At 36.9% G+C, this 27,283-nt stretch overlaps 1 protein-coding gene across 6 annotated transcripts in view; it reads right to left on the reverse strand.

The window, feature by feature from the left end:
- ANTXR2 (ANTXR cell adhesion molecule 2) overlaps window positions 1–27,283 on the reverse strand; it is a 162,671-nt gene that overhangs the window by 68,301 nt on the left and 67,087 nt on the right. For all 6 annotated transcript variants that reach the window (XM_059066445.2, XM_067035906.1, XM_067035903.1 and 3 more), the window contains exon 12: window positions 18,389–18,484. In XM_059066445.2, the coding sequence (XP_058922428.1) occupies window positions 18,389–18,484 (96 nt within the window). The remainder of the gene's footprint in view (window positions 1–18,388; window positions 18,485–27,283) is intronic.

The following is a 27,283-nucleotide window of genomic DNA, read 5'->3' on the forward strand; positions in this document are numbered from 1 at the left end:
AGATTAAATGATATAATTCTGATATTTTCATCAAAATAATTTGGGGTGGGGAAGTAAAGAGGTTATATATGAAATAAATTTAGCCATAAACTGAGAATCATTGAAACTAAGTAGACATGGGAGATTCATTATTTCACTCTTTCTCTTTGTATATGTTTGAAATTTTTCATAATGAAAGGCTTTTTTGTTGTTGTTACTGATAATGTTTAGTGAATTGACTCATAATTTTCTTCATATATATTACTTTCATCATCAAATTTTAGTTTAGATCTAAATCTCAGGAAAAAATGCAAACAGAACTACAATTACATAGATATAACTGGACAGTAATTTAATCTGAACTAACTCATTGTAGCATTCAAACTTTTGAATGCTACAAGAAATGCTGTTATTTCTATTTAACCCTCTGTTTAATTCAATTTTGTCTTACCAATAAACATAAAATTCCAGTTCTTTTACTAATATTGAAGGATAGAAATCTGTGAAGTTTTACATTCAGCTCAGAAACAAATGCCAGGAGAGGATAAAGATTTAAAATAATACTGTGGTAAAATAAAATAAAGGTTATCAAGCTACAGGTGCATTTCCTTTATAAAAAGGAAGCACTCCTATTATCAACCTGCACATCCAAAGTCAATCAATGAAAACCAGATCTATCAATATTTCACAGTCAACGGGGTCAAAACCAACCTAATAAGCTTCATTTAAGAGCCAACTCTTCTTCCTATCTTCCTTGTTTCTTTCAAGTAAATCACTCTTTCCTTAAAGTTGCAACCTTAAAATTTTCTCATAATCTATAACTTATTCTCACTTCTAAGTGACTTCACCAAATCATTTACCATGTTCAAAAGATTTGAAATATTCTTCTCTCTCTCTCCCTCTCCCTGTTCTATCTTTTCCTCTTTTCTTCCCCCCACCACGAATTCCCCCAGTCCTCTCAAAGCAGATCAGATTACCTTAATATGTACAGATGCTTATTTGTTCTCCCTTAGCATTTGTCACAATTGATAATTCTATCTAACTCCAAAACACTGTAACTTCTGAGAGGATGGATTTTATGTCTGCTTTGTTCCTCACTGTATTCCCAGCACTTAGTAGAGTGTCTAGCACAAAGGAAGGAAAGAAGGGAAGTTAGGATGAGAGAAAAAGGAAGAAAGTGGGAAAGAGAAAAAAAGATAGAGGAAGGGATAAAGGGAGAGGAGGAGGAAGGAAGGAAGATCACGGAAAGAAGGAAGGATTCTTTGCATTCCATTCCTACTATCACTATCTAAAATCATGAACTCAAGATCTCTGGACCTTAAAAATATCTAGTACAATGTTTTTCAACTTCTCCAATACACATCCAACCAAAACTTCATTATTCTGAAAAATTCCCACCTAGCTGTAGTCCAACTATGTTTGAATTCCTGCAATAAAGAGAAATTCATAACTTCACAAAGCAATTTATTCCATTGGCAAGGAACTCACATCATTTGAAAATTTTTCCCCCAAAAGAAGCCAAAGCCTGCTTCTCCATAGTTTCCACCGTTTAGTCCTGATCCTAGAGTGTGGAAACACATGCATACACACAACTATTTTTAATTCCAGAAAAGAGCAGTGCCTATTTTTGAATACTTGGATAATAACCATATATCTATTGAACTTACACATCTGGAAGCTAAACATCACAACCGTTTTTTGCATAACAGTCTGAGTTATTGGGTCATCTTTGTCAGTTTCTTTAGTATATATTCATTTGAACAATATCTCAAAGTGTGGTTTCCAGAACTGATAAATAAGGTTTTAAGTGTGGCCGATCATTATAATTAAATGCACGGTGCTTAGGCAAAACAGATGCACCCCCAGCAATCCTCACTTTGATTCTATGCATTTTAACTAATAACATATTGATAACATTGATTGATAGTCTATAATTACCATAGCTTTATTTTGGCATCAATGTCTACATGCTTTATTTGTAGCTAAATTAGACCTCTAGCTTGTTCCTCTATCATCCTTCATTCTAACCTATGTAGACAGGTCACTATTTTTCTAATAGAAGCTCAATTGATCGTTTCTCTAGTCAAAATGGATCAAAGGTTCCAGTGGCCACAACTGAACTCGAGGAATTACTGAATTTTGGGAAGAAGCTTACCACTCAGTTTTGCAAACTACCATAAAGTGCTCTCCAGAGTTCTCTCACTAGAAAAAGCCCAAGTTACATCCTTCATTCCACTAAGTCTAAGTATAATGTACCCGAACTCATTTTCATTTCCTTGTGAGGATTTCAAATTTACTCTACTTATTACGTGTACAGCTTGTACTGATATATAAATTTCTGAGGACTTAAATAGTATCCCCAACCCTGTTCTATGTTATATCTCCTAAGAATTACTGAACATCCCCCTACATAACACTTGCTTTTTCATGTCATATTTATCATGTTGATTATCCTGCATAGCATCAAGTTTTAGTATTAATATGGGTAAACTGAGTCTCAATTTAAAATCCTCATATGACCACTGGTGACAAACTCACAGCAGGATAATGAGAGGCATCTTTGCCTTCTTTATCAGAGACTCTTTAATCTGTTATCATAAGCCACACCTAGAAAATGCAAACTCCTTTTTCAGTACATCTACATGAGCCACCTCTTGAATTGTTATTGTTCAAATGCCTCAGCACGGTATAGTTCAACCCTAACACCCTATGTACAGACATCCCTACACGTGTACCTCTAACTCCAGGCTGACTGAAGATCCCTTTGCTACCCCCCAAAAAAAGACCATTTCCATATTAAGTCCCATCCAGCCATTACAGAGTAGTCTACCAACTTTCTATCGCTTTATCTAGAAGCTTTAAAACTTCTAACAATATACGCGCTGCACAGTTGAACAATTCATGCTTCATCAGTTTGGGTTTATATGTTTATTTTGGAATTTTTCAATTACCCCTCAAAACTGTAGAGTTCTTAGGGGCAATATCATTTCTCCCTCTGAAAATATCACAGCACCTAATAAAGTGCTCTGCAAACAACAGATACTAAAAATATGATTGAAAGTGAGCTGAAGAAACGAGCTGAGAATGTTCGCAAAGGCTCATAGCCAACCTCTAAATTTATAAGAAAAATACAGAGGGAAAAAAAGATATAAATGATAACCAATAGAGAAAGATTTCCATGAAACTAAAACATTGCTAGTTCCAAAGAAAATGAAGTATCAAATTTCTCTTTCAACCAGTAAAGTCAGAGAGCTAATGAACTCAAAGACAGACGGGAAAATGTAAGACCATGCTAAGTTTCTTCATCTGGGAAATAAATTTGATTCACTGTAGGTCCTTTCCAAAATGAAAATTATAATAGAATCATAAAACAAAATACATATCACAATATTTCCACCGAGTCTTTTTCTTCTATGCCTTTACATAATTAAGGAGGCCATATGTCTACATACATTTGTATTCACCTTATTCCAGAAAAGAACTTTAGGGTTTGTTTTTCCAATAATGTGTAATTAATCTTATATATGACTAAATGCATTGCTTATTATAAATTTAAATTGATTTTGAAATTCTGGCAAGTATATTTTCTACATTGTTAACAATGAAAACAAACCCTTAATACTCTACATAAATCAAATTTTGACCTAGTAGATTAAGAGATACCACCACCACCACAACAAATAACAGCACTTTCAGAAACTGAAGCAGAGCAAAGGCTCATCTGTGTGCTGTTAATACTATTAACAATAACGACATTTATTGGTGCTGCCATATGCCATGCACTCTATATTTCTCTCATTTTCATAATAATCCTATGCAGTTACTATGCTTATTTTAAATACAAGGAGAGGGAGGCCTGAATTCAGTAACTTGTCCAAGGATACACAAAGAGAAAACATTAGAATTAGTATTTGAACTGTTCCATCTTCCTCGATACTCTGGGTTCAACTTCCTCTGCCACATCACATCCTTTTAAAATAAGGTTTGGATTGCAAAGGGAAAGGGTGCAGGAGAAAAGGCTTAAGATGTGTTGAGAGTTTATTACTTGCTGGGATGCATGCATGGATGGATGGTTAGATAGATGGATGGATAGATAGATAGATGGATAGATGGATATAGATAGACAGATATAGATCAATATTTATGGTAACTGTGTGAGATAGATGTTATCATCCCCATTTTATAGGGACATAACATATTCATTCATATGCCCACCATCATTGCCCTAGAAATGTTGGAAAAGGAAATTTTTGTGTGTGTGTGTGATGTTTCAAAATGCTCCCTCTCTCCATTCTACCACACAGCTTCATAAGTAACAAAGGAGAGTGAAAATAATCTGAAGCCATTCAGCCCCAAAGCCAAAAATGGCAAAAGTCTGTGTCTACTGATATTTCTACATTTCAGGAAAATTAGTGCAGGAGAAAAGGAAACCTGACTGTTGGTCCAAATACATTAAAAATAACAGTCATGAGAATCCCATTCTTGTATTAAATAGTGCAAGAACACATTCATCTTTGAAAAGGATGTATTCATAAGCACCATATTTTATGAGAATTTGCAGATTTTAAAAGGCATAATATTGCCTAGTTGCCAGGATTTTTTCCACTTAGCATCCTTCAGCTCGGTATTGAAGATTCTGGAAAACACTTTCACCACTTTGTGAACCATATGCAGACTTTGATTCTTCTCCAAGTTTTTTTTTTCATTTGTTATTATCATCATCAGGGAGGATTACATCTCATCTACTTAGCTGTTAGAATGAAGATTTCAGTTTGGAGGAGAGCCGATTTCTTAAATAAAAAAAAAAGTTAGCTGCTTCAGGCAACAGTCCTTTTGATCTGCTCATTAACACTTTTCAAATGTTCGAGTGATGTGGGCATTCTTTGAGCTAGAAAATGTCAGTACAGGAGCCTGCAGCCAGCTTGATGCAATCATATGTTCCAATATTCAGAAAAGAGTGAAAAGAACTGTCAACAGTGAACTGCCTTGGATTCAAAAAAAAAAAGATACTGTATAATGACTGTAGATCAAGTAGTATTTCAGAACTGATTCTTGCCAGTGACAGAAACAAATGCCCAATTTATCAGCAATGTCATCTAAGCTCCTGAACCCACAGACTTAGACAAATCATTCTTAGTGTTTACAAAAACTTGTTTAAAATATATGTGGGACTTCCTTTCATTCTTCCCTTTCTTTTTGATAAAATCAGAGAGCAAGTGTAGTGCCTTTCCTCTCATGAATACAAAGTTCTCTAACATAAGTATTTGGGAAGCCCTTTTCTGAATCCCACAAAGTTAGGTGCTTTCAACATCCAGACCAAGATATAGTCGAGGTTATCTCACTTCCCTTTCCTTTCCTCCTTGACAGACTCATCAAGGTTCAAAGAGTCTGATTTGAACAAATAAATAGCTACTTGGAAGTCTGGACAATAAATATAATTTTAAAGGCCAAATGGAGACTAGGAAGAACAGTGTGAGCGTATATACTCCCGGAGTTAAGTAAAGGTGCTGCTGTCAAAGCAAATAAACTAAGACCAGGAAGGGTTTGAAACTGTGTTTTGTAAATGATGCTCTGTTGGAAAACATCACCATGGAAGCAATAAGTACTAACATCACACTCTATTTCAAGGAGGCAACCAAACATAAATCATTTTAATTAATGGTGCAAGGAAGGCATATTAAAAATTTAAATTACTTCTGTTTTATTGTGCATTCTAAAAAAAAAATCAGGCTGCTCTCAAAGTAACTCAATAAAGGCACCAACAGCCCTCCTCAACAATAAAAAACAAGTGCAATGTAGAAGCATTATTACTATTTAGAAAGAACTGCACAGCTGTTGCTGGCTAAGAAAATGACTCCATAGAGCTCCAGTCAGATATAACCTCATCACGAAAGCTCAACTTACTTATAAGCAAATTGGGCTTTAAAAAGATAACTTTTTTAAATGTTTTTTTTTTAAATTAAGATTTATGAGATCTTTCTGTAATGTCTTAAATGCACTAAGGAAAAATGAGCTTGCAATTTTCCCTTGCGGATGGAGAACTTTGGCCAAGGACACTAGATCAAAGTGAACATTTATCATTTCCAGCATATTCTGATATTTATTTGCAGCTGGATAACACACTCTAATTGACAACACTCTAGAAAGCCTTTGTTTGCCACATCATTAGCCTTACATCTGTAATTCTGGAGAATGTCTGGTTACTCCAAATGATGCAACTATAGGACTGTCAGTTCTGCCATCCTGATAGTAAAACAGATCTTCCATAAACTCAACACACATTCTAAGCTAACAATGATGAAAAGAGCTGTATTTTCTGATATCTCACTCATGATTCAGTGCATGATTTTTTTAACCTCTCCTACCCCCTTTTTTAATTTAAGGGAAAAGGAAGTATGCTGCTGGTTTGTTATAGAGAAGCGGTTAAAGGATGGATGTGAGGATACTCAATGAGCAGGATACAGACTCGTAAACAGATGGTGAGAAATAACTTCACACAAAAATGAAAACTTTCCCCCTTATGGAATAGTTTGCAAACTCAACATACTCTGTAAATTCACTAATGGTAGCACCTAAAATTCCAGCTTTGCAGAAGGGTTCTATTATTATTATTATCACCAGATAAAGTTCTCCAAATATCATTGGTTTACATCCTATTTGTCATGGAAAACCTAGGTACACAGAGGACACAATTCTGCAACATTTAAAATATCATCTCTCTCCTTTATCCTTGAAAATACTCATTAAAATGAACTGAAAGATTGAAAATTTTAAAATAGTCTCATATTAAAAGCATCGTTGGTGGCCAGATATTCTATTGCAGGGGGTTTTCTCTAACCTTTTTTTATTCTATGTCCCTCTGTGACAATCTGGTGAACCTATGAACCCCTTCCCAGAATAAATAAGCTAAATTAAAATACACAGGATTAAAAATAATCCAATTGTATTGAAATATAACTGTAAAAATCTATTTTTAAAAAGAAGAAACCAAATCTGTGATACAGAAATACTATGTGCTTCTTTATTAATTCATTAAATTATGAAATATAATAGTAGGTATAGGAACTGTTATAATTTTTTGAAGTATAATTGACACAATAGTATATTAGTTTCAGGTGTACAGCACAATGATTCAATATTTTTATACCATACACACTTATAACAATATTATAGACTATTTTATCTGTCTTGTACATTACATACCCATGACATTTATTTTATAACTTGTAGTTTGAACCTCTTAATCCCCTTCCCCTATTTCACCCATCACCCCTGCTCTCTCCTCCGGCAACCACTAGTTTGTTCTCTGTATCTATGTCTGTTTCTGTTTTGCTATATTTGTTCCTTTGTTTTTAGGTTGCACATATAAGTGAAAACATACGGTATTTGTCTTCCTCTGTCATAATCTTGAAGCAGTAGAGATATGTATCTGAATATGAATGGGATTGTTCTGGCCTCTTACAGCAAATAACAAGCACCCTGAGAAAGCTGGCCATGGAACTTTGCTGTCAATAGGTTCTAATAACATATATAAGTTGGATACTTCTGAAAATTAGAAACCTGTTCCTTCGACAAATCCCTGGTCACTCTGAAACAGTGAGTAAATTCTACTCAGTATATAAAGGATTGCATATTTACTTTACAGTTAACCAAAACCAAACAGAATGGTAATTCTAATTTTAAAGAATGCACATTGGTTTTAATTGTCGTGGAACCATCTCCCATCTTACAACCTCTTGTACTTCATAAACAGTTTTTGTAATGAGTTGATCTAGAAACATATTACATGTGAATTCCCCAAATCAAGAGCCCTGAGCAGTGACTCTCAACCCTGGCAATTATCAGAATCATTTAGGAAATCTATTAGTTTCTTAATGCAGGTACAACAAATTACCACCAACTTAGTGGTTTAAAACAACAGAAATTTATTTTCTTATAGTTCTGGATGCCAGGAGTCCAAACAGAGTCTTACAAAGCTAAAATCAGGTGTTAGAAGAGTTGATTGTTTCTTCAAGAGCCAGGGGAGTATCTGCTCCTTGCCCTTCCCAGCTTCTGGTGACTGTCAGCGTTCCCTGCCTAGAAGCTGCATCACTCCAATCTCTGCCTCCACGGTCACACTGCCTTTTCCCCTTCTGTGGTCTTATCTCCTCTGCCTCCCTCTTATAACGGCACTTGTGATGGCATTTAGAGACATCTAGGTCATCCTAGATAATCGTCCTATTTCAAGATCCTTAATTTAATCATATCTGCAAAGTCCCTTTTGCCATGTAAGTTAACATTCACGGTTTTCAGGAATTAAGACCTGGATATATTTAGGGATCATTATTGAGCCTAACAGAGGAGCTTTCCAAAACCATACTGATCCCTGGAGACATCTCACCCAACCAACCTTTCCCCTCAGAGAGAGGCACTACCAATGGAAATCTGACAGCTACTACTCTGAGAACCTTCCAGTTATTAGGAACAGAAAAAAACCTGAGAACCACTGCTTAAGATATAAGTAACACTGTCATCTCTGAGTCATTAATTAAATATCTGTGAACTTTTAATCTCTGAACAATGAATGGTTAAATTATTTCATAAGATATTTTTTTAAAATATGAAATGATTGAATGAAGAATGTGTGACAGATATTGGTACCTCCATTCAGGGCTTTTTTTCCCAGTATTTCTATCTTGATAAGAGCTCCTGAGCATATGATTGCTGACATCATCTAAATGTGCCTGAAAACAGACATTATAAGCTGTTTAATCATGTTTTAGTTGAAAGGTTAAATATTTGGCCCTAGTACTTAAAAGACAATCAAACCAAAGAAATTTGTAAAACATCAAGCTGAAATAAATATATTTCATTTCCCATGAAAAAGTAATATTGCTGATAATGATAAAGTGCAAAATGATCCCTAATAATTTAATGCTGCTTAAAAATTGTTAAGCTACAGAAATATAGATCAATGGAACAGGATTGAAAGCTCAGAGATAAACCCAAGCACCTATGGTCAACTAATCTATGACAAAGGAGGAAAGAATATACAATGAAGAAAAGACAGTCTTTTCAATAAGTGGTGCTGGGAAAACTGGACAGTCTCATGTAAAAGAATGTAATTAGAACACTCCCTAACACCATACATAAAAATAAACTCAAAATGGATTAAAGACTTAAATGTAAGACCAGACACTATAAAACTCTTAGAGGAAAACATAGGAAGAACACTCTTGGATAAAAATCACAGCAAGATCTTTTTTGACCCACCTCCTAGAGTAATGGAAATAAAAACAAAAATAAACAAATGGGGTGTAATGAAACTTAAAAGCTTCTGCACAGCAAAGGAAACCATAAACAAGATGAAAAGACAACCCTCAGAATGGGAGAAAATAATGGCAAACAACTCAATTTACAAAGGATTAATCTCCAAAATATAGAAACAGCTCATACAGCTCAATATTAAAAAAATTAAACAACCCAATCCAAAAATGGGTGGAAGACCTAAATAGACATTTCTCCAAAGAAGAGATACAGATGGCCAAGTGGCACATGAAAAGCTGCTTGACATCACTAATTATTAGAGAAATGCAAATCAAAATTACAATGAGGTATCACCTCAAACTGGTCAGTATGGCCATCATCAAAAAATCTACAAAAAAAAGAAAAAAAAAAGAAATGAAAGAGGAGACATCAATACAGATTCCATAGATATTAACATTATAATAAAATAATACTATAAACAACTTTATGCCTACAAATTTGATAACAGATTAAATGGATCAATTCTCTGACAGATGCAATGTGCCAAAACTCACACAGGAAGAAGTAGGTGATCTGAATAGGCTGATATTAAAAAAAAATCTACAAACAACAAATGCTGGAGCGGGTGTGGAGAAAAGGGAACCCTCTTGCACTGTTGGTGGGAACATAAATTGATACAGCTGCTATGGAGAACAGTATGGAGGTTCCTTAAAAAACTAAAAATAGAATTACCATATGACCCAGCAATCCCACTATTGGGCATATACCCAGAGAAAACCATAATTCAAAAAGACCATGCACCCCAATGTTCATTGCAGCACTATTTACAATAGCCAGGTCATGGAAGCAACCTAAATGCCCAGTGACAGACGAATGGATAAAGAAGATGTGGTACATATATACAATGGAATATTACTCAGTCATAAAAAGGAATGAAATTGGGTTGTTTGTAAAGATGTGGGTGGATCTAGAGACTGTCATACAGAGTGAAGTAAGTCAGAAAGAGGAAAACAAATATCGTATATTAATGCATATATGTGAAATCTAGAAAAATGGTACAGATGAACCTGTTTGCAAGGCAGAAATAGAGACACAGACATAGAAAACAAACATATGGACACCAAGGTGGGAAAGTTGGGGTGGATGAATTGGGAGATTGGGATGAACAGATATACACTAACTAATATGTATAAAATAGATAACTAATGAGAACCTGATGTATAGCACAGGGAACTCCACTTTGCTGCACAGTAGAAACTAACACAACATTGTAAAACAACTATACCCCAATTTAGAAAAACATTTTTTAACTAACCACATGCTAATACCAACACTGCAGAAATATATTCTCTAAACATAATCAGATAAATATCCTGCAACTGTACCATAACACCTTCTGGTACACTCAAGAGCTTTGCTTTCACAAGGTTATAGTCTCCTTTTCCCCTTCTTTTCACATCACCTCCTCATTTTTCTCTAGCTCACTTAGCTTCCTTGTTATATTCCAACTCTCTACATTTTGTTAGAGATACTTGCTCAGGCCACATTTCTTTTTTCATACAAATTTTAAAGGTTACACTCCATTTAAAGTTATTCCAAAATAATGGCTATAATTCTTGTGTTGTATAATACATCCTTGTAGCCTATCTTACACCCAGTAGCTTGTACCTCCCTCTCCCCAGCCCCTATATTGCTCCTCTCCCCTCCCCACTGCCATATCTAAGGTGCACTATCTGTAACTGTCTTTGCATTTCAATTGCTGATGGAACTCAGATGGATAAGACTTAATCTCCACCAGGAGCAGACTTCAGCAACACATACAGCAAGCAAAGCTTCTTTCAGGGGACTACAGTGATCAAATCTTTCCAGTGGCCTCTCCTCATCCCTAGGGTGAGTTCAAACTTCCTCAAAGGCATAGGAGGCCCTCCTTAACGGGGTTCATGCCTGGATCCTAAAGCATCTTTCACTGCTCCCTTTCCCTGGCTCACTTGGCCTCAGCCTAGGACTTCCCAAAGCATGCCCAAATAACTTGTAATTCCACACACACTTCACGGGAAAAGTCCCTCATCAACTGCCAACATCTTATTCATTATTTAAAACTCAGTTTGCAGTCAGTAGCTCCATCCGGTTTCCCTGAAACAATACCTCAACTCTGGCAAATCACTCCTCCTTCAAGTTCTTTACACATGTTGCTATTGGGGTACCCATAACCCTCCATTCACACTTTGCCCACTATTCTGTATTTCATATTAAAATGTGAGTTTTCATATCATATGATAGTAATTTCTGGACCCCAGTTCCAAGCCAGTACTGGCACGCACTAGATTGCTAAGGGCTGAATGCAGAATTTACCTCTACCTTCTCCCTGCTTTTTTAAATTTTATTTTAATTATTTTTTTTATACAGCAGGTTCTTATTAGCTATGTATTTTATACATATTAGTGTATATATGTCAATCTCAATCTCCCAATTCATCACACCACCACCACCATGCCTCCCCCCACCTTTCCACCCTTGCTGTCCATACATTTGTTCTCTACATCTGTGTCTCTATTTCTGCCTTGCAAACTGGTTCATCTGTACAATTTTTCTAGATTCCACACATATGCATTAATATACAATATTTGTTTTTCTCTTTCTGACTTACTTCACTCTGTATGACAATCTACAAATGATGCAATTTTGTTCCTTTTTATGGCGGAGTAATGTTCCATTGTATATATGTACCACATTTTCTTCCTATCCATTTTTCTGTCGATGGGCATTTAGGCTGCTTCCTTGACCTGGCTATTGTAAATAGTGCTGCAATGAACATTGGAGGGCATGTGTCTTTTTGAATTATGGTTTTCTCTGGGTATATGTCCAGTAGTGGGATTGCTGGGTCATACAGTAATTCTATTTTTAGTTTTTTAAGGAATCTCCATACTATTCTCCATAATGGTGTATCAATGTACATTCCCAACAACAGTGCAAGAGGGTTCCCTTTTCTCCACACTCTCTCCAGCATTTGTTGTTTGTAGACTTTCTGATGATGACAATTCTAACTGGTGTGAGGTGATACCTCATTGTAGTTTTGATTTTCACTTCTCTAATAATTAGTGATGTTGAGCAGCTTTTCATGTGCCTCTTGGCCATCTGTATGTCTTCTTTACAGAAATGTCCATTTAGGTCTTCTACCCATTTTTTTAAATTGAGTTGTTTGGTTTTTTTAATATTGAGCTTCATGAGCTGTTTGTACATTTTGGAGATTAATCCTTTGTAAATTGAGTCCTTTGCAAATATTTCCTCCCCTTCTGAGGGTTGTTTTTTCATCTTGGTTATAGTTTCCTTTGCTGTGCCAAAGCTTTTAAGTTTCATTAGGCCCCATTTGTTTATTTTGTTTATTTTTGTTTTTATTTCCATTACTCTAGGAGGTGGGTCAAAAAAGATCTTGCTGTGATTTATGTCAATGAGTGTTCTTCCTGTGTTTTCCTCTAAGAGTTTTATAGTGTCTGGTCTTACATTTAGGTCTTTAATCCGAGTTTATTTTTGTGTAGAGTGATAAGGAGTGTTCCAATTTCAATCTTTTACATGAGGCTTTCCAGTTTTCCCAGCACAACTTATTGAAGAGACTGTCTATTCTCCAATGTATATCCTTGCCTCTTTTGTCACAGATTAGTTGACCATAGGTGCGTGGATTTATCTCTGGGCTTTCTATCCTGTTCCATTCATCTATATTTCTCTTTTTGTGCCAGTACCATACTGTCTTGATTACTGTAGCTTTGTAATATAGTCTGAAGTCAGGGAGTCTGAGTCCTCCACCTGCATTTTTTTCCCTCAAAATTGCTTTGGCTATTCAGGGTCTTTTGTGTCTCCATACACATTTTAAGATTTTTTGTTCTGGTTCTGTAAAAAAATGCCATTGGTAATATGATAGGGATTGCATTGAATCTGTAGATTGCTTTGGGTAGAAGAGTCATTTTCACAATATTTATTCTTCCAATCCAAGAATATGGTATATCTCTCCATCTGTTTGTGTCATCTTTGATTTCTTTCAACAGTGTCTTATAGTTTTCTGAGTACAGGTCTGTTATGTCCTTAGGTAGGTTTATTCCTAGGTATTTTATTATTTTTGTTGCAATGGTGACTGGGATTGCTTCCTTAATTTCTCTTTCTGATCTTTCATTGTTAATGTATAGGAATGCAAATTTATTTCTGTGCATAAATTTTGTCTCCTGCAACTTTACCAAATTCATTGATTAGCTCTACTAGCTTTCTGGTGGCATCTTTAGGATTATCTATGTACAGTAAGATGTCATCTGCAAACGGTGACAGTTTTACTTCTTTTCCAATTTTGTATTCCTTTTATTTCTTTTTCTTCTCTGACTGCCATGGCTAGGACTTCCAAAACTATGTTGAATAATAGTGGTGAGAGTGGACATCCTCATCTTGGTCCTGATCTTAGAGGAAATACTTTCAGTGATCTTAGAGGAAATGCTCTCAAACCATTGAGAATGAAGTTTGCTGTGGGTTTGTTGTATGTGGCCTTTATTATGTTGAGCTAGGTTCCCTCTATGCCCACTTTCTGGAGAGCTTTTATCATAAATGGGTGTTGAATTTTGTCAAAAGCTTTTTGCATCTACTGAGATGATCATATGTTTTTCATTCTTCAATTTGTTAATATGGTATATCACACTGATTGATTTGCCTATATTGAAGAATCCTTGCATCCCTAGGATAAATCCCACTTGATCATGGTGTATGACCCTTTTAATGTGCTGTTGGATTCTGTTTGCTAGTAGTTTGTTGAGGATTTTTGCATCTATATTCATCAGTGATATTGGTCTGTAATTTTCTTTTTTTGTAGTATCTTTGTCTGGTTTTGGTATCAGGGTGATGGTGGTCTTGTAGAATGAATTTGGGAGTGTTCCTTCCTCTGCAATTTTTTGGAAAAGTTTGAGAAGTATGGGTATTATCTCTTCTCTAATGTTTGATAGAATTCACCTGTGAAGCCATCTGGTCCTGGACTTTTGTCTGTTGGAAGGTTTTTAATCACACTTTCAATTTCATAACTTGTGATTGGTCTATTCATATTTTCTATTTCTCCCTGGTTCAGTCTTGGAAGGTTATACCTTTCTAGGAATTTGTCCATTTCTTCCAGGTTGTCCATTTTATTGGCATAGAGTTGCTTGTAGTAGTCTCTTAGGATGATTTGTATCTCTGTGGTGTCTGTTGTAACTTCTCCTTTTTCATTTCTAATTTTATTGATTTGAGTCCTCTCCCTCTTTTTCTTGATGAGACCATCTAAAAGTTTATCAATTTTGTTTATCGTCTCAAAGAACCAGCTTTTAGTTTTATTGATCTTTTCTATTGTTTTGTTTCTATTTCATTTATTTCTGCTCTGATCTTTATGATTTCTTTCCTTCTCCTAACTTTGGGTTTCGTTTGTTCTTCTTTCTCATGTTTCTCCTTGGGTTTATCCTGCCTGGGACTCTCTGCGCTTCCTGGACTTGGGTGGCTATTTCCTTTCCCATGTTAGGGAAGTTTTCGACTATAATCTCTTCAAATATTTTCTCGGCTGCTTTCTTTCTCTCTTTTCCTTCTGCAATCCCTGTAATGTGAATGTTGGTGTGTTTAATGTTGTCCCAGAGGTCTCTTAGGCTGTCTTCATTTCTTTTCATTATTTTTTCTTCATTCTGTTCCATGGCAGTGAATTCCACCCTTATGTCTTCCAGGTCACTTATCCGTTTTTCTGCCTCAGTTTTTTTGCCATTGATTCCTTCTAGTGTAATTTTCATTTCAGTTATTGTATTATTCATCTCTGTTTGTTTGTTCTTTAATTCTTCTAGGTCTTTGTTAAACATTTCTTGCATCTTCTTCATCTTTACCTCCATTCTTTTACTGAGGTCCTGGATCATCTTCACTATCATTATTCTGAATTGTTTTTCTGGAAGGTTTCCTATCTCCACTTCATTTAGTTGTTTTTCTGGGGTTTTATCTTATTCCTTCATCTGGTACATAGTCCTCTGCCTTTTCATCTTGTCTATCTTTCTGTGATTGTGGTTTTCATTCCACAGGCTGCAGGATTGTAGTACTTCCAGCTTCTGCTGTCTGCCCTCTGGTGGACGAAGCTATCCAAGAGGCTTCCTGATGGGAAGGACTGGTGGTGGGTAGAGCTGGGTGTTGTTCTGGTGGGCAGAGCTCAGTAAAACTGTAATCTGCTTGTCTGCTGATGGGTGGGGTTGAGTTCCCTCCCTGTTGGTTGTTTGGCCTTAGGTGAGCCAGCACTGGAGCCTACAGGCCCTTTGGTGGGGCTAATGGCAGACTCTGGGAGGGCTCACACCAAGGATTATTTCTCAGAACTTCTGTTGCCAGTGTCCTTGTACCCGCTGTGAGACACAGCCACCCCCGTCTCTGCAGGACCCCTCCAATACTAGTAGGTAGGTCTGGTTCAGTCTCCTATGGGGTCACTGCTCCTCCCCCTGGGTCCCGATGCACACACTACTTTCTATGTGCCCTCCAAGAGTGGAGTCTCTGTTTCCCTGAGACCCATCAAAGTCTTGCAATCAAATCCTGCTAGCCTTCAAAGTCTGATTCTCTGGGAATTCCTCCTACTATTCCTGGACCCCCAGGTTGGGAAGCCTGACGTGGGGCTCAGAACCTTCACTCCAGTGGGTGGACTTGTGTGGTATAATTGTTCTCCATTTTGTCAGTCACCCACCCAGTGGTTATAGGATTTGATTTTCTTGTGATTGTGCCCTTCCTACTGTCTCATTGTGGCTTCTCCTTTGTCTTTGGATGTGGGGTATCTTTTTTGGTGAGTTCCAGTGTCTTCCTGTTAATGACTATTCAGCAGTTAGTTGTGATCCCGGTGGTCTCGCAAGAAGGAGTGAGTACATGTCCTTCTACTCCACCATCTTGAACCAATCTCTCTCTCTCCCTGCTTTTAAAACTACTTTAGGAAGCATATGCTCTGATTCATTTATTCCTAGGTCTAAATACAAGCCCATACTCAGGGCTAGCTGCTCTACAGTCTATATTTCTAAATGTAAAATAAAGATGGTTCTCTCTATTAAGTAAGTTGCAGAAATTAGTAGGCATTCATGATGCTTCTGAGAATAGGAAGCCCTCTTGACATCGTAAAAACATGCCTTAATGGTGTCCCTCTGTGCCTTGCATAAAGAAATATAATGCATGATTCCCAATCTGCAGAGACCCAGGGATGGAACGGATCTATTCTCACCACCTGATGATTGAATCCTCTCTATAATACCCCATATGATGGTGGAGACCTTATTTGAGTACATCTAGCAGCCTCCCAAAGAAGCCCATTTCAGTCTTCACAAGCATCCTTTTAAAATGCCACTTTGAAAAAAAAAAAAAAAAGAAAGAAAGAAAAAATAAATAAATAAATAAAAGAAAAAAAAATAAAATGCCATTTTGACACTTTTGAGCCCTCTTGTCAATATTATATGAAATTGCAAAGTAATGAAATAAGGAAATCCACCATTGTGAAGTTTAAATTAAAAAACAAGGAGCACACATCATATTCAGGCACCTTTTTGCTTTTTAACTTGAGACTCAAGAGTGCTAGCTAGCCTAAAATCAACATATCTAAAATAATCAAGATTACTACAGGAAACCGTTTGAGCATAAATTGTTATAGCAGGAAACTGATTAGTTCAGCAAAGAGACAGGATGTTTCTTGTCTCTACTGTTGTCTAAGTTAATCCTGTGCCTCCTCCATGGGCCAACTGCTCTGAGATAAAGGATTGTAAAGTTGTCTCATGAAAGCAGACTGAAGTACAATGAATAATAAATGCAGGAGTAATACAAAGCATTGCTGAAGTTGCAAGGAAGCAGAAAGCAGTCAGCAGCAGGGAGGGAGAAAAAGGCAGTCTAGTAGTATTATGTAAAACACTACTCTGATCTACAGAATGTAAAGTTCTATACAATGTGCTGAGAAGGAAAGGAATATTATCAAAATAGGTAGTAGCATGTTTTGAAGGAGCGCTTCTTCAGAATAACCTTTTCTACGAAGCCTGAACAATCCAAGTTGTATTGCTTGAAATGTGCTGATGTTTTTTACTCAACGTTCCACCCTGTGGCAGGAAAAATAATGGCTCTATAAAGATGTCCCCATCCTAATTCCCTGGAATCATGAATAAATTGCCTTCCAGGGCCAAAGAGACTTTGCAGATGTGATTAAGGTTAAGGACCTTGAGATAGGAGATCATCCTGGATTACCCAGGTGGGTCAAACCTAATCACGTGGTTCCTTAACACTGGAGGTCCTTTCCCAGCTGGGTTCAGAGTCAGAGGAACCTGTGACTACAGAATAATGGTGACTAAGATGCAACGTGGCTGGCTCTAAAGGTGGAGGAAGGGGCTCACAAGGCAAGGAATGGAGGTGGCTACTAGAAACTGGAAAACGCAAGGGAGCAGATTCTGTTCTAGAGCATTAAGAGAGGAATGTATCACTGCCGATACTTTTTAACCCAGTTTAGCCCAGTGAGACCCATGTTGGATCTGTGATTACATAACTTAGATAATAAATTTGTGTTGCTTTAAGCCACCAAATGTGTGTCAATTTGTTACAGTAGCACTGGAAAGCTTATTACCCATATTCTTTCAGAGGTTTGACTCAAACATGAAAGATGACACAACCTGAAATCAACTGTCGTAACTTCAAAAAGTGAATGTTTAACAGATACCCTAACATTTGCACATGACTTACTTCTAAAATGTTTTTCTAAGAGGCAAACAGAGAAGGTCCTGAAATAGTAGATCTTTCAAAGAGGTAATGAAACATTCAATAAGCACTGAAAAAAAAGACAACTGACAGATTATCAACCTCTCTCAATGAATCCAGCAGAACATATCATTCAATTTTCTTGAAATTCTTTTGTACTTGCATGGAAAACCCTTTATCCCTACAACCTGTCCTACCTTCTTTTCCCCTTCTTCCCCCAAATCTGATTTTGAAGGCTTTTTTGATGAAGTTTTATAATAAACATTTATCAGCATGCATGAATATAATTTATTATAATGACAAAAACTATTAAAATTCAATTTGCTAATTGAAACTTTGCTGTTGTTGAATATTGATTCGTATTTCAGCCTTATTTTATACCTTGATGTTTAAAAAAACAAAAAGAGTAGGATTGCAAATCCTTCTTACTCACCACTTTGCAGCAAAGGGGCCAAAACCACCACATCAAACCGATGCCCAAAAGTAGCAGTAACACCAAAATAGCAATGATGGCTGCAATCCCACTTGACTAGAGGAAGCACAAAACAAAAACAAGGATGTCAGCAAAGCTTAAGGTCAAATCCCAAACACATATTTTTTTAATGAAATATCAGAAAAAATTACAGAAAGCATCATAATCTTAAACCATATTTCTCTTATATTCCTTTAAATTCTTTAAATTCTATAAATTACCTTACACCCTATTTACATTATATTCTACTTTATTACATTTATGTAATATATTAAATATATTATAATCTATTTCTATTAAATTTCCTTGTATTTCATGTATATTAAGACAGGCAGTAAGTAGTATAAAAATCTTCCAAACTGTTTGAAATTATGTCTTAAAGAAAAATAGGAAAAATCACAATTTGGGTTTGTACGAATGGTCTGTATGGTCCCTACCTTTTGTCTCTGGGAAAGGATTATTCTGGTTACAAGCATGATTACCTCTAGGCAGAATTTATGCAGAATTTTCTCAGGCTTTTTGATAATGGAACATTATTTACTTTATATATTTAAATGGTAGGACAAGATGATTATCAAAAATCACCAATCAGGTGGCAAACCAACAACAATGGTCCTTGTATGCATCAGAAAGGAACGCAACCTCATGCGTTCATATATCAGAAGACGTCTCAGGGCAGCTCAAGCACTACCAACACAAGAACCACACTGGTGCTCTTTCACTTTCTAATGATGATCTCCTCCAGGCCTAACACCCCTGCTCTGGGCTCTGCCTCTGACCCCCTTCTTCTACCAAATACCTACACATCCTGTAGGGCTTAGCTTAAGCCACTTCCTCAGGAAGACTTTCTTGTACCTTCTGGCTAGAAAATGCCCCTCCTTACTGTACAAGGCATAGTTCTCTGTACTTTAATCTCAGCATTTATCACAATACATTTACTGATTTATTTGCTTATTTATTTATGATGAACTACAATTTTTTATTTTATTTGTCTTTTCTATATTCACTGTGAGCTCTAGGAAGGCAGCACCTATGCCCAACCTACTTACTAATGTGCACTCCATGTCTGGCACTTAAAACTTCTAAGAGAATGAACTCCAAATAAATAGGACTGAAAAAGCCACAGAAACAAAGAAAGAGTGTTTGCTGATTTTTAGTGCAGAGATAAAGTTTCCAAGAGAATGAGTTGTCTCTTCCAAAACACTGCTCTCTGGGATCCCCAGTAATCATGTTTGGTTTGTGGGGGTTTTTTTTGGTGGGGGAGATTTCAAGGAAGAAAAAAAAACTGTAAATAAATCAATACACTGTATGGGTGGAAATTTGGGCCTTGATAAGTCAGCTTTTCAGGGATACATTTCCTATCATTCAAAACAAATAAGTAGTACAAGCTCAGAAGTCAAGTTTTTTTTTTTTTTTTTTTTTTTTTTTTTTGTGGTACGCGGGCCTCTCACTGCTGCGGCCTCTCCCGTTGCGGAGCGCAGGCTCGGCGGCCATGGCTCACGGGTCCAGCCGCTCCGCGGCACGCGGGATCCTCCCGGATCGGGGCACGAACCCGCGTCCCCTGCATCGGCAGGTGGATTCTCAATCACTGTGCCACCAGGGAAGCCCGTGGAGGTCTAATTTTAACCAAGTTGTTTAATTTCTCAGGGACTCCATTTCCTAATCTACAAAATAAGAAATTCAGTTGTTCCCAAAGCATGAAACTCTTTGTGGCAAAGCTATAACCAGGCTATCTCTCTTAAAAAAGCACTGCACACATTAGCATATTTTTAAAGCCCTGAATGGCTTTGTAGTAAAAAAGAACATTCCAACTTATATCAACACAGGTCAATTTTTTTTTCTCATAACATTATCAATATCCTACAGAACTTGAATTTTCTAGAATTCATTTTAAGAAATGTTAGGATTGATCAAAGCTAAGAGACTTTCAGATGTTGAAGCAACAATGATGGTAGCATTTAATTAGAACATTTTATAATGGAATTTGAATTGTAATACATAATAACCTATGCATAAAGAGATAATGATCTTTTTGTAAACAGTTATTTGTAAATAACTGAAAAGAGAAGGTACTTTTCAAAAGTATTACTTTAGGGAGTGCTAGCAAAATATACTTGGTATAGCTAATCACAAAAATCTTGAAATATGTGTCACAGTTTCCTTATATCATCTGTTAGTATCACAATGGAAAAAAAAGAAAAAGAGATTACCATATATTGACTTGGAAACTATCTCCAAACAGATCAATTTTCAAAGACGTTAATTACTAACAGCACTTCAGTTTTAATAAATCCATTTAAAAAGTAACTTTAAAAGTAATTCTCAAAGCAGCATAGACCATAAAACATGTATTAATTTCAGAAAATTTTTTAGGAAAAGATTAAGAATCAAGTATACACGAACAATTAAAGCTATCCTTTGATTTCTAATTTTGCATCTGGATGCAAGAGGGAATAACCATACAAGCTATTTATGTAACTAATGTTAGGTTGCAAATGAACCAAAACAGACACCACCAAAATATCACCTAGAATCCTTGAGTGTGTCATGTAATTTATTTTTCAGAAGACAACAAAAATAACAACAGAAACTTCACACACAGACACATACACATACCATCTTCAGAAAGCTCTAATATTTACTATTAGACCATTCTGAAGGCACTTGAAGATGTTACCACATATTTACCATAAAAAATTAATTTAAAATGTAAGAAATGAGAAGACATGCAGTCATCTTGCAACTTCTTGATGTACAGTTTGGTAGAATGAAAGTGTAAGCTCAACACGTGGTCACTGATGTAACCTAAACGTCTAAATCTGTCTTGCACACAGAAAGTTCTGTGTGTGTGTGTGTGTGTGTGTGTGTGTGTCTGTCAGAGAGAGAGAGAGAGAGAGAGAGAGAGAGGAGATAAATACTTTATAGGAAATTTCCTGGCAAATATTTAAGTTCTCTGTCCTCAAAACCAAAGAAAGTATTTCAGAGCACACATCAGGATACTTACAAAAACACTCAAAGTGCAACTTTCTACACAGAATTCTAAACGTTCAAGAACAAATCATACAATTCTCCACAGGCTTGATTATACTAAGCTCTGAAATCTAGACAAACAAGAATATAATGGGAAAAGAATGTCAAAGAAATACATAGAAAACTATGATATCCTATGGGAGAAATGTTGTCAAATGTATAAACTCATGATTCCACCTTCAAATATAGGGTCTTACATAAGATAGCCCCGACCTGTGACCGTTAGTGTATGGAATGAATGCAGCCTTCTCCACCAGACCTTTCCCACATGAGGATCGAGCCATGGCATCTATGGAAATGCTCACCATGTGGCTGTGCAGACCACTTCCAAAAGGGTTGTATGAACATTTGTTTTTCCCTTTTCTTAGAATTCAAATCCTATGTTCAGAAATAAGGACGTGAAACTGGAGGGTGTGAATATGCTAAAAGTTTAGTGGTTAGTTTTTTCTTTCTACAAATGTGTCATGAGCAGGAAATTCGGAAAATCATACTGACAGAATATAAAGTAGATGGGCTGGCCATAATAGGCAGTCAAAATTCTTGGATTTTCTTTCAAAAATGCCCCTGTTAGGAACACTGACAAAACATTATGCACATCCAGATGCAAATATACATTTAGTATAATAATATTATCATCTCAACTGATTCTGAATATTAGTCTACAAGAAAACAGACTATGAAAATACACTTTCTGAAGACCTACAGACTTAATCTTTATCACATTTAAGAGAAGCATGATGGAAAACAGGTCACAGTAAGCAAAGAGTTTAATGCAACCCGAACTTGCCATAAACACAGCCCTGGATGCCCCGGTCCCAGATATTAGATCAGTTCACTGCATACAAATCCAGGCTTTCCCAGTTCCTTTGTTTTGATTTGCCAGAGACGTTATCAGAGCATGAAAGACTTCAGCCATGAAAGGGAAATAATTTCACTGCTCACATAACTTTATAAAGAAATTAAGAAAAGGTCAAACACATAGATTTCAGTCCTATGAGCAGATACTATGCTGCAAACTGCAGAGTCAGATGAAACTAGATCTGGTTACACAGAGTTATGTATCATAGGTGGAAACTAAAAGCCTCTCACCTCTGTTTAAGTGTGCTGCTCTTTAAACACTAGGCAGTTAAAAAGCTGCCAAAGCTATAATGTTGCACAAGTCTTCAGGAAGCCCACAGGTTAGTTCGAGGGACAACCTTTGAACACACAATCATAAATGTGAGAAGTATGGAAGGAGAGTACAACAGAAACAGGGCAAAGCAGGGACTAGCCTGGTCTGGGGTTCTGAGAGGACCTCCTGAGGAAGTATAAGGAAGCCCAGGAAGGGAGTGGAGGTCGAATGAGTGGCTCCTTGCAAGAACAAGAAAAGACAACTTTGTCTGAAAAATAGAATTTGAGAGGACTTGGTAGTACCTGAAGCAGCTGAAGAAAATAATGAAACACGAATTTCTGGAGAGCAGTAATCCTCTTTATTACAGAGAGAATTGGCCACTTGTTGGGTTAATTTCCATTTGTTAGATGACCTTCCAATCGGCCATTTGTTGGATCAATTCTTCCTAGCTATAGTTCTGAACAAGTAGTATTTTCAGATGTCTACAAAGACAAGTTAGCTGAGGAGTCCAGTTGGAGATTTAGTACCCAGATGTCGGTCAAGGCTTTGAAGCCAAAACTCTTTTAAGGGTTAAGTTGGGGACACACCAGAACCTTGAGCTTGATTTTATGGTAAAAGGAATATATTTTCTAGTCATCCTGGACACATTCAGTCTTTGAACTTCATCTGCATCTAATTTCCTTTTCTCCATTAAAAGGAAGTTATAACGTACAATGAAAAACTTCACTCCACCAAATAGAACTGAAATTCTAGCTAACAGAATGACAGACGTATAAAAACAAATCAGAGTCACTACTGTACTTGCAAAACAACTATGGGAAAAGAGGAATCACTCAAAAATTTCAAAAGTGCATGAATAGCCTGTTGCAATCTATCTAGAAAATAATTAATCACAGTAACCGCATTAGAATAAAACAGACACAGAAAAGGGGAACTAAATCTCCACAATTTTGCTTCCATGAATTTAGAGCTAGGGGAAGAAAAAATAGTCATAAAATAGGTGATGATTTCATTTACTAGATTCTTTGGAAATATTCCATATCAGAAACTAGCAAACTATGCGCCAAAGGCCAAATCAGCTCATCTGTTTCATAAGATGCCTGGCAAGCTAAAAAAATTTTTTTACATTATTACATAGCTGAAAAAAATTTAAAGAAAAATATACTATCAATACATGAAATTCAAATTCTCGTGTATATAGTATGTTGAACACAGCCATGCCCGTTTCTTTATATGTCTAATGGCCGCCTTTGGGTTACAATGGCAGAGTTGAGTAGTGTAACTGTATAGACCCTAAAGCCTAAAATAATTACTATCTGACCCTTTATAGAAAAATATTGCCAACCTCTGTCTTATATAAATCAAATTAGGACCTGGTAACGAATGGCAGATTGTGCAAGTATTCAGGCCAGGGGAAGACAAACTTGGGTTCAATTCTCAATTCTAGCATTTACTTGACTATGAAACTGAGCAAGCAATTTAACCCCAGGGCCTCCAGGCTCCAAGTCTCCCCTTTCTCGGGGCAGTGAAAGCTGAAATCAGCCAATGTTCTGCTCATCAAGCTGTGTAGCATGCTGAGGGTTGGACCCACCTACTAGCAGAAGCATCTTCTAATGTGTTTGCATCAATGTGCACTAAAGATTGGAGGTGGCTCTCTGTTCCTCAGTTTTCTCATCTGTAAAATTAAGGTAATAGTAATAGCCTCCTCTTGAGTGGTGAGAATTAAATGAAATCATGAAGTGCTGAGCACATGTGTAGGGCTTAGCACAGTGTCTGGCACTTAATTAGTGCTCAGAAAATTTGTTCTTAGTATTATTATTCTAAAAGAATCAGGAGGGCAGTGGCTCCAAGGAGGGAAAAAGACATCTTTCACTAAATTTTTTAAAGCAGACACACATTTAGATCTTCTGAGACAGACAGAAAGAATGGACTGCCTAAGTCTAAACCCTCCTCAGATTCTAGTCTTAAATCTTTTAAGTCCAAACCTTAGTTTCTCCACTTTTAAGCTGAATATACAGGTACTGTCATTCATTCCTTTAACAAATAATTTTGGAGCACCTGCCTCGTGTAAGGACCAGGCACTGAGAGGGAGGCAATGAGCAAGGCACAGACTGCAGAGAGAGGCCGAGAAGTAAACAGGAAATTACAACCCAGTGACATAAGTGCCTTAGTAAGACCGAGCCCAGATGCTCTTGGAGAACAGAAGAGCTTCTTTATTTGTGAGATTTCCACAAGGATTAATCAATTGCTAAATAATGGTGTTTTACTTTGTTTGGCTTTTCGAATACCTGTGAAGAACCAAAAGCATCATCCAAGAATGAGTAAGATTACTAACTTGTCTCCTAATTATCACATCTGAGTACGTCTGAAAGGCTATGTATCACATAAATACAAGGGCGGCATTTATCATAATATTATCCACAGTCTTCTTCTATTCTGAATAGAGGTGTAATGCACACATCTGCAGGTACTTTCTCATCAGCTCCATTCTCACTTTCTACATCTATAAAACGGTGATATTACTACCACACACCAGACATATTTGCATTTAAATCAAAATAATGGTTAAATCTCATTTAAATGGTTAAATGAGAAAAAAAGAATTACCCCGTGGTTATGTAAGTCAAATAATTATGCTGTACACCTTAAACTTATACAGTGCTGTATGTCAATTATATCTCAATAAAACTGGAAGGAAAAAAAACTCTCTAGCCCTTTGTCTCAGCAGAGTTGAGTTCAATCTCTCACAAACTTAGAAGATTTTCTTCCCTTCATTCATTTTAACACTGTGTACTGAAGTTTAGAAACCACAGACCTGTAGGATGAACTCTAAGCTCTTTTTCTTTTTTTTTTTTTTTTTTTTTTTCTTTAGGTCATGGATAATCTGATCTAAATTTTCTCTTTCCAAGCTTTCATTCCACTCTTTTTACCCCAACCAAATATATCTACTTTCAATTTTTTTTCATTAATTTTTTATTAAAGTATAATTGCTTTACAATATTCTGTTCATTTCAGGTGTACACTATAGTGATTCAGTATTTTTGCAGATTATATTCCTTTGAAGGTTTTATAAGATAACGGGCATAGCTCCCTGTGCTATACAGTAAATACTTGTTGCTTATCTATTCAGTATATAGTGATTTATATCTGTTAATCCTGTATCCCTAATTTGTCCCTCGTCCCTTCAATTTCTGTTTGCTATTTATCTGTAAAATGCTCCCCCCCTCCTCTCTCTTTGCCTAAGACCTGCTCTCCTTTCAAGACCCAGTTTATCTCAGTTCCTCCATAAATACAACACATTTCTCTGGCTTTCTTTCCCTTCTTGCTCTACCTACTAAAAGCTCCTTTTTTTTTTTTTCACTACAAATCATGTGGAATTTGGTTGACTTTTTCATTCCATACAACAGCTCTCAAATGTGTACCTCCAATCCAGACCTCTTTCTAGAACTTCAGACCTGTGTATTCAACAGCCTTTCTGACACTCCCACTGAGATGAAAGATGGACATCTTTCACTCAACATTTCCAAAACAGACCTCCTCATCTTTTTCAAAAAATGGCTCGGGCTTCCCTGGTGGAACAGTGGTTGGCAGTCCGCCTGCCGATGCAGGGGACATGGGTTTGTGCCCCGGTCCGGGAGGATCCCACATGCCGCGGACCGGCTGGGCCCGTGAGCCATGGCCGCTGAGCCTGCACGTCCGGAGCCTGTGCTCTGCAAAGGGAGAGGCCACAGCAGTGAGAGGCCCACGTACCACAAAAAACAAAACAAAACAAAAAAACGGCTCTACCTGATGACAACTCATCTTTCTCGTTGCTTAGGTGAAAAAGCCTGGAACTGTCCTTATTGTCTTTCTCTCACACCCGTATCTAATCTGTCTAGGTATCTGGTAGACTCCACCTTTAAAATATATTCAAATCTAACCACTTCCCACCATCTCCCTTGCTATCTGCGTAGTGGAGCCACCATCCCCTCTCCTAGATTACTGAACTAGCCACAGAATTGGTCTCCAGGTCTCCACTTTGACCCCTATTGCAAAGTCTATTTTTGCACAGCAGCCAGAATGATCCTTTTAAAACACAGTCATACCATGTCACCTTCCAGTGGTTCCTGTTTCACTTAGAAAAAAACTCAGAATCTTACAATGACTTACAAAACTCTCCATGATCTCTCCCCTCCCTCCACTCTCTCCTACTCATCTCAGGCCTCCTCCTCCCCCAGCTACCTCCACTCTGCACACTGGCTGCCTTGCTCCTCTTTAAACCAGCCACATGCATTCCCATCTTGGGCTCTGTTCGAGCTGCTCCCTCCGCAAGAACACTCTTCCCTTATATGGTCTTCAGGGCTCACTCCCTCACCTTCCTCAAGGCTTTGCTTAAATCTCTTCTCAAGAGAAAATATTCAGATGCCTTATTTAATATAACAACGTGCCCCCAAACTTTCTCTCCATCTCTGACACAACTGATGTTCCTTTTTCTGAAATCACCTTACTCTTAAAACCACCTCGAGTCATGTTACACTCCCCTTAGAACTAGCAAGGCCTAGAAAGACTTCCTCTTTCCAGGAAGCAAACAAGCTGTACATTCCAAATGAGTCATTTAGCTTCAGCATCCCTGCACACATAAACTGTGCATGGTTACAGGATGCAGACAAATATTTTTTTTCCTGCTTCTGTGGAAGAGAGGTGAAAAAAGACGGCTGGAGGTACAGAATAGGAAG

This window comes from Kogia breviceps, chromosome 6 (genome assembly GCF_026419965.1).
Source record: "Kogia breviceps isolate mKogBre1 chromosome 6, mKogBre1 haplotype 1, whole genome shotgun sequence".
NCBI classification, from domain to species: domain Eukaryota; kingdom Metazoa; phylum Chordata; class Mammalia; order Artiodactyla; family Physeteridae; genus Kogia; species Kogia breviceps.